The sequence below is a fragment of the Salvelinus fontinalis genome, chromosome 38 (genome assembly GCF_029448725.1).
Source record: "Salvelinus fontinalis isolate EN_2023a chromosome 38, ASM2944872v1, whole genome shotgun sequence".
Taxonomy (NCBI): Eukaryota; Metazoa; Chordata; class Actinopteri; order Salmoniformes; family Salmonidae; genus Salvelinus; species Salvelinus fontinalis.
The window spans coordinates 12,313,829-12,330,218 of NC_074702.1; the positions used below are offsets into that span (position 1 = coordinate 12,313,829).

At 51.3% G+C, this 16,390-nt stretch overlaps 1 protein-coding gene across 1 annotated transcript in view; it reads left to right on the top strand.

The window, feature by feature from the left end:
• Positions 1–16,390, top strand: part of LOC129838029 (intermediate conductance calcium-activated potassium channel protein 4-like) — a 59,718-nt gene that overhangs the window by 40,053 nt on the left and 3,275 nt on the right. The window contains exon 8 of the mRNA XM_055904693.1: positions 506–672. Coding sequence (XP_055760668.1) covers positions 506–672 — 167 coding nt within the window. The remainder of the gene's footprint in view (positions 1–505; positions 673–16,390) is intronic.

Consider the following 16,390-nt stretch of genomic DNA (forward strand, 5'->3'; position numbering starts at 1 on the left):
GAACAGATGCAGTAGATCATGTTTGGTTGTTTGGTTGGTTGATGGTGAACAGATGCAGTAGATCATGTTTGGTTGTTTGGTTGGTTGATGGTGAACAGATGCAGTAGATCATGTTTGGTTGTTTGGTTGGTTGATGGTGAACAGATGCAGTAGATCATGTTTGGTTGTTTGGTTGATTGATGGTGAACAGATGCAGATGATCATGTTTGGTTGGTTGGTTAATTGATGGTGAACAGATGCAGATGATCATGTTTGGTTGTTTGGTTGGTTGATGGTGAACAGATGCAGATGATCATGTTTGGTTGATTGATGGTTAATTGATGGTGAACAGATGCAGATGATCATATTTGGTTGGTTGGTTGATTGGTTGGTTGATTGATGGTGAACAGATGCAGATGATCATATTTGGTTGGTTGGTTGATTGGTTGGTTGATTGATGGTGAACAGATGCAGATGATCATGTTTGGTTGTTTGTTTGGTTGGTTGGTTGATTGATGGTGAACAGATGCAGATGATCATGTGCGACTTGAGTGCCAACTGGAACAACTCGTACCGGGAGCTGGAGCAGCGCATCATCTCCATGGAGCAGAAGTTAGACGAGCTGAGCCACTGCTTCCAACAGACCTCTGAGCTGCTGGCACAGGCCCTGCGCTACCGCAACCCTGAAATCAGGTACAGCTAACACAACCCCAACCCTGAAATCACGTATAGCTTACACAACCCCAACCCTGAAATCAGGTAGAGCTAACACAACCCCAACCCTGAAATCACGTATAGCTTACACAACCCCAACCCTGAAATCAGGTAGAGCTAACACAACCCCGACCCTGAGATCACGTATAGCTAACACAACCCCGACCCTGAGATCAGGTATAGCTAACACAACCCCGACCCTGAAATCAGGTATAGCTAACACAACCCCGACCCTGAGATCAGGTAGAGCTAACACAACCCCGACCCTGAGATCAGGTAGAGCTAACACAACCCCGACCCTGAGATCAGGTAGAGCTAACACAACCCCAACCCTGAAATCAGGTAGAGCTAACACAACCCCGACCCTGAAATCAGGTAGAGCTAACACAACCGCGACCCTGAAATCAGGTAGAGCTAACACAACCCCGACCCTGAGATCAGGTATAGCTAACACAACCCCGACCCCGAGATCAGGTATAGCTAACACAACCCCGACCCTGAGATCAGGTAGAGCTAACACAACCTCGACCCCGAGATCAGGTAAAGCTAACACAACCTCGACCCCGAGATCAGGTATAGCTAACACAACCCCGACAATGAGATCAGGTATAGCTAACACAACCCCAACCCTGAGATCAGGTAAAGCTAACACAACCTCGACCCCGAGATCACGTACAGCTAACACAACCCCGACCCTGAAATCAGGTAGAGCTAACACAACCCCGACCCTGAGTTCAGGTAGAGCTAACACAACCGCGACCCTGAAATCAGGTATAGCTAACACAACCCCGACCCTGAGATCAGGTATAGCTAACACAACCCCGACCCTGAGATAGGTAGAGCTAATACAACCCCGACCCTGAAATCAGGTATAGCTAACACAACCCCGACCCTGAGATCAGGTAAAGCTAACACAACCGCAACCGTGAAATCAGGTAGAGCTAACACAACCCCGACCCTGAGATCAGCTACAGATAACACAACCCCGACCATGAGATCAGGTAGAGCTAACACAACCGCAACCCTGAGATCACGTATAGCTAACACAACCCCGACCCTGAGATCAGGTATAGCTAACACAACCCCGACCCCGAGATCAGGTATAGCTAACACAACCCCGACCCCGAAATCAGGTATAGCTAACACAACCCCGACCCCGAGATCAGGTATAGCTAACACAACCCCGACCCTGAAATCAGGTAGAGCTAACACAACCCCGACCCTGAGATCACGTATAGCTAACACAACCCCGACCCTGAGATCAGGTATAGCTAACACAACCCCGACCCTGAAATCAGGTATAGCTAACACAACCCCGACCCTGAGATCAGGTAGAGCTAACACAACCTCGACCCCGAGATCAGGTAGAGCTAACACAACCTCGACCCCGAAATCAGGTAGAGCTAACACAACCCCAACTCTGATATCAGGTAGAGCTAACACAACCCCGACCCTGAGATCAGGTACAAATAACACAACCCCAACCCTAACTTCAGGTAGAGCTAACACAACCCCGACCCTGAAATCAGGTACAGCTAACACAACCCCGACCCTGAGTTCAGGTAGAGCTAACACAACCCCGACCCTGAGATCAGGTAGAGCTAACACAACCCCGACCCTGAGATCAGGTAGAGCTAACACAACCCCGACCCTGAGATCAGGTAGAGCTAACACAACCCCAACCCTGAAATCAGGTAGAGCTAACACAACCCCGACCCTGAAATCAGGTAGAGCTAACACAACCGCGACCCTGAAATCAGGTAGAGCTAACACAACCCCGACCCTGAGATCAGGTATAGCTAACACAACCCCGACCCCGAGATCAGGTATAGCTAACACAACCCCGACCCTGAGATCAGGTAGAGCTAACACAACCTCGACCCCGAGATCAGGTAAAGCTAACACAACCTCGACCCCGAGATCAGGTATAGCTAACACAACCCCGACAATGAGATCAGGTATAGCTAACACAACCCCAACCCTGAGATCAGGTAAAGCTAACACAACCTCGACCCCGAGATCACGTACAGCTAACACAACCCCGACCCTGAAATCAGGTACAGCTAACACAACCCCGACCCTGAGTTCAGGTAGAGCTAACACAACCGCGACCCTGAAATCAGGTATAGCTAACACAACCCCGACCCTGAGATCAGGTATAGCTAACACAACCCCGACCCCGAGATCAGGTATAGCTAACACAACCCCGACCCTGAGATAGGTAGAGCTAATACAACCCCGACCCTGAAATCAGGTATAGCTAACACAACCCCGACCCTGAGATCAGGTAAAGCTAACACAACCGCAACCGTGAAATCAGGTAGAGCTAACACAACCCCGACCCTGAGATCAGCTACAGATAACACAACCCCGACCCTGAGATCAGGTAGAGCTAACACAACCGCAACCCTGAGATCAGGTATAGCTAACACAACCCCGACCCTGAGATCAGGTATAGCTAACACAACCCCGACCCCGAGATCAGGTATAGCTAACACAACCCCGACCCCGAAATCAGGTATAGCTAACACAACCCCGACCCCGAGATCAGGTATAGCTAACACAACCCCGACCCTGAAATCAGGTAGAGCTAACACAACCCCGACCCTGAGATCACGTATAGCTAACACAACCCCCACCCTGAGATCAGTTATAGCTAACACAACCCCGACCCTGAAATCAGGTATAGCTAACACAACCCCGACCCTGAGATCAGGTAGAGCTAACACAACCTCGACCCCGAGATCAGGTAGAGCTAACACAACCTCGACCCCGAAATCAGGTAGAGCTAACACAACCCCAACTCTGATATCAGGTAGAGCTAACACAACCCCGACCCTGAGATCAGGTACAGATAACACAACCCCAACCCTGAGATCAGGTAGAGCTAACACAACCCCGAACCTGAAATCAGGTACAGCTAACACAACCCCGACCCTGAGTTCAGGTAGAGCTAACACAACCCCGACCCTGAGATCAGGTAGAGCTAACACAACCCCGACCCTGAGATCAGGTAGAGCTAACACAACCCCGACCCTGAGATCAGGTAGAGCTAACACAACCCCAACCCTGAAATCAGGTAGAGCTAACACAACCCCGACCCTGAAATCAGGTAGAGCTAACACAACCGCGACCCTGAAATCAGGTAGAGCTAACACAACCCCGACCCTGAGATCAGGTATAGCTAACACAACCCCGACCCCGAGATCAGGTATAGCTAACACAACCCCGACCCTGAGATCAGGTAGAGCTAACACAACCTCGACCCCGAGATCAGGTAAAGCTAACACAACCTCGACCCTGAGATCAGGTATAGCTAACACAACCCCGACCCCGAGATCAGGTATAGCTAACACAACCCCGACCCTGAGATAGGTAGAGCTAATACAACCCCGACCCTGAAATCAGGTATAGCTAACACAACCCCGACCCTGAGATCAGGTAAAGCTAACACAACCGCAACCGTGAAATCAGGTAGAGCTAACACAACCCCGACCCTGAGATCAGCTACAGATAACACAACCCCGACCCTGAGATCAGGTAGAGCTAACACAACCGCAACCCTGAGATCACGTATAGCTAACACAACCCCGACCCTGAGATCAGGTATAGCTAACACAACCCCGACCCCGAGATCAGGTATAGCTAACACAACCCCGACCCTGAGATCAGCTACAGATAACACAACCCCGACCCTGAGATCAGGTAGAGCTAACACAACCGTAACCCTGAGATCACGTATGGCTAACACAACCCCGACCCTGAGATCAGGTATAGCTAACACAACCCCGACCCCGAGATCAGGTATAGCTAACACAACCCCGACCCCGAAATCAGGTATAGCTAACACAACCCCGACCCCGAGATCAGGTATAGCTAACACAACCTCGACCCCGAGATCAGGTATAGCTAACACAACCCCGACAATGAGATCAGGTATAGCTAACACAACCCCGACCCTGAGATCAGGTATAGCTAACACAACCCCGACCCCGAGATCAGGTATAGCTAACACAACCCCGACCCCGAGATCAGGTAAAGCTAACACAACCGCAACCCTGAGATCAGGTAGAGCTAACACAACCGCAACCCTGAAATCAGGTAGAGCTAACACAACCCCGACCCCGAAATCAGGTATAGCTAACACAACCGCAACCCTGAAATCAGGTAGAGCTAACACAACCCCGACCCTGAAATCAGGTAGAGCTAACACAACCCCGACCCTGAGATCAGGTAGAGCTAACAGAACCCCGACCCTGAAATCAGGTATAGCTAACACAACCCCGACCCTGAAATCAGGTAGAGCTAACACAACCGCAACCCCGAGATCAGGTATAGCTAACACAACCCCGACATCAGGTATAGCTAATACAACCCCAACCCTGAGATCAGATATAGCTAACACAACCCCGACCCTGAGATCAGGAAGAGCTAACACAACCCCGACCCTGAGATCAGGTATAGCTAACACAACCCCGACCCTGAGATCAGGTATAGCTAACACAACCCCGACCCTGAGATCACGTACAGCTAACACAACCCCGACCCTGAGATCAGATATAGCTAACACAACCCCGACCCTGAGATCAGGTATAGCTAACACAACCCCGACCCTGAGATCACGTACAGCTAACACAACCCTGACCCTGAGATCAGGTATAGCTAACACAACCCCGACCCTGAGATCAGGTACAGCTAACACAACCCCAAACCTGAGATCAGGTATAGCTAACACAACCCCGACCCCGAGATCAGGTATAGCTAACACAACCCCGACCCCGAGATCAGGTATAGCTAACACAACCCCGACCCCGAGATCAGGTAGAGCTAACACAACCGCAACCCTGAAATCAGGTAGAGCTAACACAACCGCAACCCTGAAATCAGGTAGAGCTAACACAACCCCGACCCCGAAATCAGGTATAGCTAACACAACCGCAACCCTGAAATCAGGTAGAGCTAACACAACCCCGACCCTGAAATCAGGTAGAGCTAACACAACCCCGACCCTGAGATCAGGTAGAGCTAACAGAACCCCGACCCTGAAATCAGGTATAGCTAACACAACCCCGACCCTGAAATCAGGTAGAGCTAACACAACCGCAACCCCGAGATCAGGTATAGCTAACACAACCCCGACATCAGGTATAGCTAATACAACCCCAACCCTGAGATCAGATATAGCTAACACAACCCCGACCCTGAGATCAGGAAGAGCTAACACAACCCCGACCCTGAGATCAGGTATAGCTAACACAACCCCGACCCTGAGATCAGGTATAGCTAACACAACCCCGACCCTGAGATCACGTACAGCTAACACAACCCCGACCCTGAGATCAGATATAGCTAACACAACCCCGACCCTGAGATCAGGTATAGCTAACACAACCCCGACCCTGAGATCACGTACAGCTAACACAACCCTGACCCTGAGATCAGGTATAGCTAACACAACCCCGACCCTGAGATCAGGTACAGCTAACACAACCCCAAACCTGAGATCAGGTATAGCTAACACAACCCCGACCCCGAGATCAGGTATAGCTAACACAACCCCGACCCCGAGATCAGGTATAGCTAACACAACCCCGACCCCGAGATCAGGTAGAGCTAACACAACCGCAACCCTGAAATCAGGTAGAGCTAACACAACCGCAACCCCGAAATCAGGTATAGCTAACACAACCCCGACCCCGAGATCAGGTATAGCTAACACAACCCCGACCCCGAGATCAGGTATAGCTAACACAACCCCGACCCTGAGATCAGGTAGAGCTAACACAACCGCAACCCTGAGATCAGGTATAGCTAACACAACCCCAACCCTGAGATCAGGTAGAGCTAACACAACCGCAACCCTGAGATCAGGTATAGCTAACACAACCCCGACCCTGAGATCAGGTAGAGCTAACACAACCGCAACCCTGAAATCAGGTAAAGCTAACACAACACCGACCCGGAGATCAGGTAGAGCTAACACAACCCCGACCCTGAGATCAGATATAGCTAACACAACCCCGACCCTGAGATCAGGTATAGCTAACACAACCCCGACCCTGAGATCACGTACAGCTAACACAACCCCGACCCTGAGATCAGGTATAGCTAACACAACCCCGACCCTGAGATCAGGTATAGCTAACACAACCCCGACCCTGAGATCAGGTACAGCTAACACAACCCCAAACCTGAGATCAGGTATAGCTAACACAACCCCGACCCCGAGATCAGGTATAGCTAACACAACCCCGACCCTGAGATCACGTACAGCTAACACAACCCCGACCCTGAGATCAGATATAGCTAACACAACCCCGACCCTGAGATCAGGTATAGCTAACACAACCCCGACCCTGAGATCACGTACAGCTAACACAACCCTGACCCTGAGATCAGGTATAGCTAACACAACCCCGACCCTGAGATCAGGTACAGCTAACACAACCCCAAACCTGAGATCAGGTATAGCTAACACAACCCCGACCCCGAGATCAGGTATAGCTAACACAACCCCGACCCCGAGATCAGGTATAGCTAACACAACCCCGACCCCGAGATCAGGTAGAGCTAACACAACCGCAACCCCGAAATCAGGTATAGCTAACACAACCCCGACCCCGAGATCAGGTATAGCTAACACAACCCCGACCCCGAGATCAGGTATAGCTAACACAACCCCGACCCTGAGATCAGGTAGAGCTAACACAACCGCAACCCTGAGATCAGGTATAGCTAACACAACCCCAACCCTGAGATCAGGTAGAGCTAACACAACCGCAACCCTGAGATCAGGTATAGCTAACACAACCCCGACCCTGAGATCAGGTAGAGCTAACACAACCGCAACCCTGAAATCAGGTAAAGCTAACACAACACCGACCCGGAGATCAGGTAGAGCTAACACAACCCCGACCCTGAGATCAGATATAGTTAACACAACCCCGACCCTGAGATCAGATATAGCTAACACAACCCCGACCCTGAGATCAGGTATAGCTAACACAACCCCGACCCTGAGATCACGTACAGCTAACACAACCCTGACCCTGAGATCAGGTATAGCTAACACAACCCCGACCCTGAGATCAGGTGTAGCTAACACAACCCCGACCCTGAGATCAGGTACAGCTAACACAACCCCAAACCTGAGATCAGGTATAGCTAACACAACCCCGACCCCGAGATCAGGTATAGCTAACACAACCCCAACCCTGAGATCAGGTATAGCTAACACAACCCCGACCCTGAAATCAGGTAGAACTAACACAACCCGACCCTGAAATCAGGTAGAGCTAACACAACACCGACCCGGAGATCAGGTAGAGCTAACACAACCCCGACCCTGAAATCAGGTAGAACTAACACAACCCCGACCCTGAGATCAGGTACAGCTAACACAACCCCGACCCTGAGATCAGGTACAGCTAACACAACCTCGACCCCGAGATCAGGTATAGCTAACACAACCCCGACCCCGAGATCAGGTATAGCTAACACAACCCCGACCCCGAGATCAGGTATAGCTAACACAACCCCGACCCCGAGATCAGGTATAGCTAACACAACCCCGACCCCGAGATCAGGTAGAGCTAACACAACCCCGACCCCGAGATCAGGTATAGCTAACACAACCCCGACCCCGAGATCAGGTATAGCTAACACAACCCCGACCCCGAGATCAGGTACAGCTAACACAACCGCAACCCCGAAATCAGGTATAGCTAACACAACCTCGACCCTGAGATCAGGTAGAGCTAACACAACCGCAACCCCGAAATCAGGTACAGCTAACACAACCCCGACCCCGAGATCAGGTACAGCTAACACAACCCCGACCCCGAGATCAGGTATAGCTAACACAACCCCGACAATGAGATCAGGTATAGCTAACACAACCCCGACCCTGAGATCAGGTATAGCTAACACAACCCCGACCCCGAGATCAGGTATAGCTAACACAACCCCGACCCTGAGATCAGGTAAAGCTAACACAACCGCAACCCTGAGATCAGGTAGAGCTAACACAACCGCAACCCTGAAATCAGGTAGAGCTAACACAACCCCGACCCCGAAATCAGGTATAGCTAACACAACCGCAACCCTGAAATCAGGTAGAGCTAACACAACCCCGACCCTGAAATCAGGTAGAGCTAACACAACCCCGACCCTGAGATCAGGTAGAGCTAACAGAACCCCGACCCTGAAATCAGGTATAGCTAACACAACCCCGACCCTGAAATCAGGTAGAGCTAACACAACCGCAACCCCGAGATCAGGTATAGCTAACACAACCCCGACATCAGGTATAGCTAATACAACCCCAACCCTGAGATCAGATATAGCTAACACAACCCCGACCCTGAGATCAGGAAGAGCTAACACAACCCCGACCCTGAGATCAGGTATAGCTAACACAACCCCGACCCTGAGATCAGGTATAGCTAACACAACCCCGACCCTGAGATCACGTACAGCTAACACAACCCCGACCCTGAGATCAGATATAGCTAACACAACCCCGACCCTGAGATCAGGTATAGCTAACACAACCCCGACCCTGAGATCACGTACAGCTAACACAACCCTGACCCTGAGATCAGGTATAGCTAACACAACCCCGACCCTGAGATCAGGTACAGCTAACACAACCCCAAACCTGAGATCAGGTATAGCTAACACAACCCCGACCCCGAGATCAGGTATAGCTAACACAACCCCGACCCCGAGATCAGGTATAGCTAACACAACCCCGACCCCGAGATCAGGTAGAGCTAACACAACCGCAACCCTGAAATCAGGTAGAGCTAACACAACCGCAACCCTGAAATCAGGTAGAGCTAACACAACCCCGACCCCGAAATCAGGTATAGCTAACACAACCGCAACCCTGAAATCAGGTAGAGCTAACACAACCGCAACCCTGAAATCAGGTAGAGCTAACACAACCCCGACCCTGAAATCAGGTAGAGCTAACACAACCCCGACCCTGAGATCAGGTAGAGCTAACAGAACCCCGACCCTGAAATCAGGTATAGCTAACACAACCCCGACCCTGAAATCAGGTAGAGCTAACACAACCGCAACCCCGAGATCAGGTATAGCTAACACAACCCCGACATCAGGTATAGCTAATACAACCCCAACCCTGAGATCAGATATAGCTAACACAACCCCGACCCTGAGATCAGGAAGAGCTAACACAACCCCGACCCTGAGATCAGGTATAGCTAACACAACCCCGACCCTGAGATCAGGTATAGCTAACACAACCCCGACCCTGAGATCACGTACAGCTAACACAACCCCGACCCTGAGATCAGATATAGCTAACACAACCCCGACCCTGAGATCAGGTATAGCTAACACAACCCCGACCCTGAGATCACGTACAGCTAACACAACCCTGACCCTGAGATCAGGTATAGCTAACACAACCCCGACCCTGAGATCAGGTACAGCTAACACAACCCCAAACCTGAGATCAGGTATAGCTAACACAACCCCGACCCCGAGATCAGGTATAGCTAACACAACCCCGACCCCGAGATCAGGTATAGCTAACACAACCCCGACCCCGAGATCAGGTAGAGCTAACACAACCGCAACCCTGAAATCAGGTAGAGCTAACACAACCGCAACCCCGAAATCAGGTATAGCTAACACAACCCCGACCCCGAGATCAGGTATAGCTAACACAACCCCGACCCCGAGATCAGGTATAGCTAACACAACCCCGACCCTGAGATCAGGTAGAGCTAACACAACCGCAACCCTGAGATCAGGTATAGCTAACACAACCCCAACCCTGAGATCAGGTAGAGCTAACACAACCGCAACCCTGAGATCAGGTATAGCTAACACAACCCCGACCCTGAGATCAGGTAGAGCTAACACAACCGCAACCCTGAAATCAGGTAAAGCTAACACAACACCGACCCGGAGATCAGGTAGAGCTAACACAACCCCGACCCTGAGATCAGATATAGCTAACACAACCCCGACCCTGAGATCAGGTATAGCTAACACAACCCCGACCCTGAGATCACGTACAGCTAACACAACCCCGACCCTGAGATCAGGTATAGCTAACACAACCCCGACCCTGAGATCAGGTATAGCTAACACAACCCCGACCCTGAGATCAGGTACAGCTAACACAACCCCAAACCTGAGATCAGGTATAGCTAACACAACCCCGACCCCGAGATCAGGTATAGCTAACACAACCCCGACCCTGAGATCACGTACAGCTAACACAACCCCGACCCTGAGATCAGATATAGCTAACACAACCCCGACCCTGAGATCAGGTATAGCTAACACAACCCCGACCCTGAGATCACGTACAGCTAACACAACCCTGACCCTGAGATCAGGTATAGCTAACACAACCCCGACCCTGAGATCAGGTACAGCTAACACAACCCCAAACCTGAGATCAGGTATAGCTAACACAACCCCGACCCCGAGATCAGGTATAGCTAACACAACCCCGACCCCGAGATCAGGTATAGCTAACACAACCCCGACCCCGAGATCAGGTATAGCTAACACAACCCCGACCCCGAGATCAGGTAGAGCTAACACAACCGCAACCCCGAAATCAGGTATAGCTAACACAACCCCGACCCCGAGATCAGGTATAGCTAACACAACCCCGACCCCGAGATCAGGTATAGCTAACACAACCCCGACCCTGAGATCAGGTAGAGCTAACACAACCGCAACCCTGAGATCAGGTATAGCTAACACAACCCCAACCCTGAGATCAGGTAGAGCTAACACAACCGCAACCCTGAGATCAGGTATAGCTAACACAACCCCGACCCTGAGATCAGGTAGAGCTAACACAACCGCAACCCTGAAATCAGGTAAAGCTAACACAACACCGACCCGGAGATCAGGTAGAGCTAACACAACCCCGACCCTGAGATCAGATATAGCTAACACAACCCCGACCCTGAGATCAGATATAGCTAACACAACCCCGACCCTGAGATCAGGTATAGCTAACACAACCCCGACCCTGAGATCACGTACAGCTAACACAACCCTGACCCTGAGATCAGGTATAGCTAACACAACCCCGACCCTGAGATCAGGTATAGCTAACACAACCCCGACCCTGAGATCAGGTACAGCTAACACAACCCCAAACCTGAGATCAGGTATAGCTAACACAACCCCGACCCCGAGATCAGGTATAGCTAACACAACCCCAACCCTGAGATCAGGTATAGCTAACACAACCCCGACCCTGAAATCAGGTAGAACTAACACAACCCGACCCTGAAATCAGGTAGAGCTAACACAACACCGACCCGGAGATCAGGTAGAGCTAACACAACCCCGACCCTGAAATCAGGTAGAACTAACACAACCCCGACCCTGAGATCAGGTACAGCTAACACAACCCCGACCCTGAGATCAGGTACAGCTAACACAACCTCGACCCCGAGATCAGGTATAGCTAACACAACCCCGACCCCGAGATCAGGTATAGCTAACACAACCCCGACCCCGAGATCAGGTATAGCTAACACAACCCCGACCCCGAGATCAGGTATAGCTAACACAACCCCGACCCCGAGATCAGGTAGAGCTAACACAACCCCGACCCCGAGATCAGGTATAGCTAACACAACCCCGACCCCGAGATCAGGTATAGCTAACACAACCCCGACCCCGAGATCAGGTACAGCTAACACAACCGCAACCCCGAAATCAGGTATAGCTAACACAACCTCGACCCTGAGATCAGGTAGAGCTAACACAACCGCAACCCCGAAATCAGGTACAGCTAACACAACCCCGACCCCGAGATCAGGTACAGCTAACACAACCCCGACCCCGAGATCAGGTATAGCTAACACAACCCCAAACCTGAGATCAGGTATAGCTAACACAACCCCGACCCCGAGATCAGGTATAGCTAACACAACCCCGACCCTGAGATCACGTACAGCTAACACAACCCCGACCCTGAGATCAGATATAGCTAACACAACCCCGACCCTGAGATCAGGTATAGCTAACACAACCCCGACCCTGAGATCACGTACAGCTAACACAACCCTGACCCTGAGATCAGGTATAGCTAACACAACCCCGACCCTGAGATCAGGTACAGCTAACACAACCCCAAACCTGAGATCAGGTATAGCTAACACAACCCCGACCCCGAGATCAGGTATAGCTAACACAACCCCGACCCCGAGATCAGGTATAGCTAACACAACCCCGACCCCGAGATCAGGTATAGCTAACACAACCCCGACCCCGAGATCAGGTAGAGCTAACACAACCGCAACCCCGAAATCAGGTATAGCTAACACAACCCCGACCCCGAGATCAGGTATAGCTAACACAACCCCGACCCCGAGATCAGGTATAGCTAACACAACCCCGACCCTGAGATCAGGTAGAGCTAACACAACCGCAACCCTGAGATCAGGTATAGCTAACACAACCCCAACCCTGAGATCAGGTAGAGCTAACACAACCGCAACCCTGAGATCAGGTATAGCTAACACAACCCCGACCCTGAGATCAGGTAGAGCTAACACAACCGCAACCCTGAAATCAGGTAAAGCTAACACAACACCGACCCGGAGATCAGGTAGAGCTAACACAACCCCGACCCTGAGATCAGATATAGCTAACACAACCCCGACCCTGAGATCAGATATAGCTAACACAACCCCGACCCTGAGATCAGGTATAGCTAACACAACCCCGACCCTGAGATCACGTACAGCTAACACAACCCTGACCCTGAGATCAGGTATAGCTAACACAACCCCGACCCTGAGATCAGGTATAGCTAACACAACCCCGACCCTGAGATCAGGTACAGCTAACACAACCCCAAACCTGAGATCAGGTATAGCTAACACAACCCCGACCCCGAGATCAGGTATAGCTAACACAACCCCAACCCTGAGATCAGGTATAGCTAACACAACCCCGACCCTGAAATCAGGTAGAACTAACACAACCCGACCCTGAAATCAGGTAGAGCTAACACAACACCGACCCGGAGATCAGGTAGAGCTAACACAACCCCGACCCTGAAATCAGGTAGAACTAACACAACCCCGACCCTGAGATCAGGTACAGCTAACACAACCCCGACCCTGAGATCAGGTACAGCTAACACAACCTCGACCCCGAGATCAGGTATAGCTAACACAACCCCGACCCCGAGATCAGGTATAGCTAACACAACCCCGACCCCGAGATCAGGTATAGCTAACACAACCCCGACCCCGAGATCAGGTATAGCTAACACAACCCCGACCCCGAGATCAGGTAGAGCTAACACAACCCCGACCCCGAGATCAGGTATAGCTAACACAACCCCGACCCCGAGATCAGGTATAGCTAACACAACCCCGACCCCGAGATCAGGTACAGCTAACACAACCGCAACCCCGAAATCAGGTATAGCTAACACAACCTCGACCCTGAGATCAGGTAGAGCTAACACAACCGCAACCCCGAAATCAGGTATAGCTAACACAACCCCGACCCCGAGATCAGGTATAGCTAACACAACCCCGACCCCGAGATCAGGTATAGCTAACACAACCCCGACCCTGAGATCAGGTAGAGCTAACACAACCGCAACCCTGAGATCAGGTATAGCTAACACAACCCCAACCCTGAGATCAGGTAGAGCTAACACAACCGCAACCCTGAGATCAGGTATAGCTAACACAACCCCGACCCTGAGATCAGGTAGAGCTAACACAACCGCAACCCTGAAATCAGGTAAAGCTAACACAACACCGACCCGGAGATCAGGTAGAGCTAACACAACCCCGACCCTGAGATCAGATATAGCTAACACAACCCCGACCCTGAGATCAGATATAGCTAACACAACCCCGACCCTGAGATCAGGTATAGCTAACACAACCCCGACCCTGAGATCACGTACAGCTAACACAACCCTGACCCTGAGATCAGGTATAGCTAACACAACCCCGACCCTGAGATCAGGTATAGCTAACACAACCCCGACCCTGAGATCAGGTACAGCTAACACAACCCCAAACCTGAGATCAGGTATAGCTAACACAACCCCGACCCCGAGATCAGGTATAGCTAACACAACCCCAACCCTGAGATCAGGTATAGCTAACACAACCCCGACCCTGAAATCAGGTAGAACTAACACAACCCGACCCTGAAATCAGGTAGAGCTAACACAACACCGACCCGGAGATCAGGTAGAGCTAACACAACCCCGACCCTGAAATCAGGTAGAACTAACACAACCCCGACCCTGAGATCAGGTACAGCTAACACAACCCCGACCCTGAGATCAGGTACAGCTAACACAACCTCGACCCCGAGATCAGGTATAGCTAACACAACCCCGACCCCGAGATCAGGTATAGCTAACACAACCCCGACCCCGAGATCAGGTATAGCTAACACAACCCCGACCCCGAGATCAGGTATAGCTAACACAACCCCGACCCCGAGATCAGGTAGAGCTAACACAACCCCGACCCCGAGATCAGGTATAGCTAACACAACCCCGACCCCGAGATCAGGTATAGCTAACACAACCCCGACCCCGAGATCAGGTACAGCTAACACAACCGCAACCCCGAAATCAGGTATAGCTAACACAACCTCGACCCTGAGATCAGGTAGAGCTAACACAACCGCAACCCCGAAATCAGGTACAGCTAACACAACCCCGACCCCGAGATCAGGTACAGCTAACACAACCCCGACCCCGAGATCACGTACAGCTAACACAACCCCGACCCCGAGATCACGTACAGCTAACACAACCGCAACCCTGAAATCAGGTATAGCTAACACAACCGCAACCCTGAAATCAGGTAGAGCTAACACAACCGCAACCCTGAAATCAGGTATAGCTAACACAACCCCGACCCTGAAATCAGGTAGAGCTAACACAACCCCGACCCTGAGATCAGGTAGAGCTAACACAACCCCGACCCTGAGATCAGGTAGAGCTAACACAACCCCGACCCTGAGATCAGGTAGAGCTAACACAACCCCGACCCTGAGATCAGGTAGAGCTAACACAACCCCGACCCTGAGATCAGGTAGAGCTAACACAACCCCGACCCTGAGATCAGGTAGAGCTAACACAACCCCGACCCTGAGATCAGGTAGAGCTAACACAACCCCGACCCTGAGATCAGGTACAGCTAACACAACCCCGACCCTGAGATCAGGTAAAGCTAACACAACCTCGACCCTGAGATCAGGTAGAGCTAACACAATCGCAACCCTGAAATCAGGTAGAGCTAACACAACCCCGACCCTGAGATCAGGTAGAGCTAACACAACCCCGACCCTGAAATCAGGTACAGCTAACACAACCCCGACCCCGAGATCAGGTAGAGCTAACACAACCCCGACCCTGAGATCAGGTAGAGCTAACACAACCCCGACCCTGAGATCAGGTAGAGCTAACACAACCCCGACCCTGAAATCAGGTATAGCTAACACAACCCCGACCCTGAAATCAGGTATAGCTAACACAACCCCGACCCTGAGATCAGGTATAGCTAACACAACCCCAACCCTGAGATCAGGTATAGCTAACACAACCCCGACCCTGAGATCAGGTACAGATAACACAACCACATCACATACTGTATATCAGGTACAGTTAACCCAACCACAATCCAACCAAGTGCTA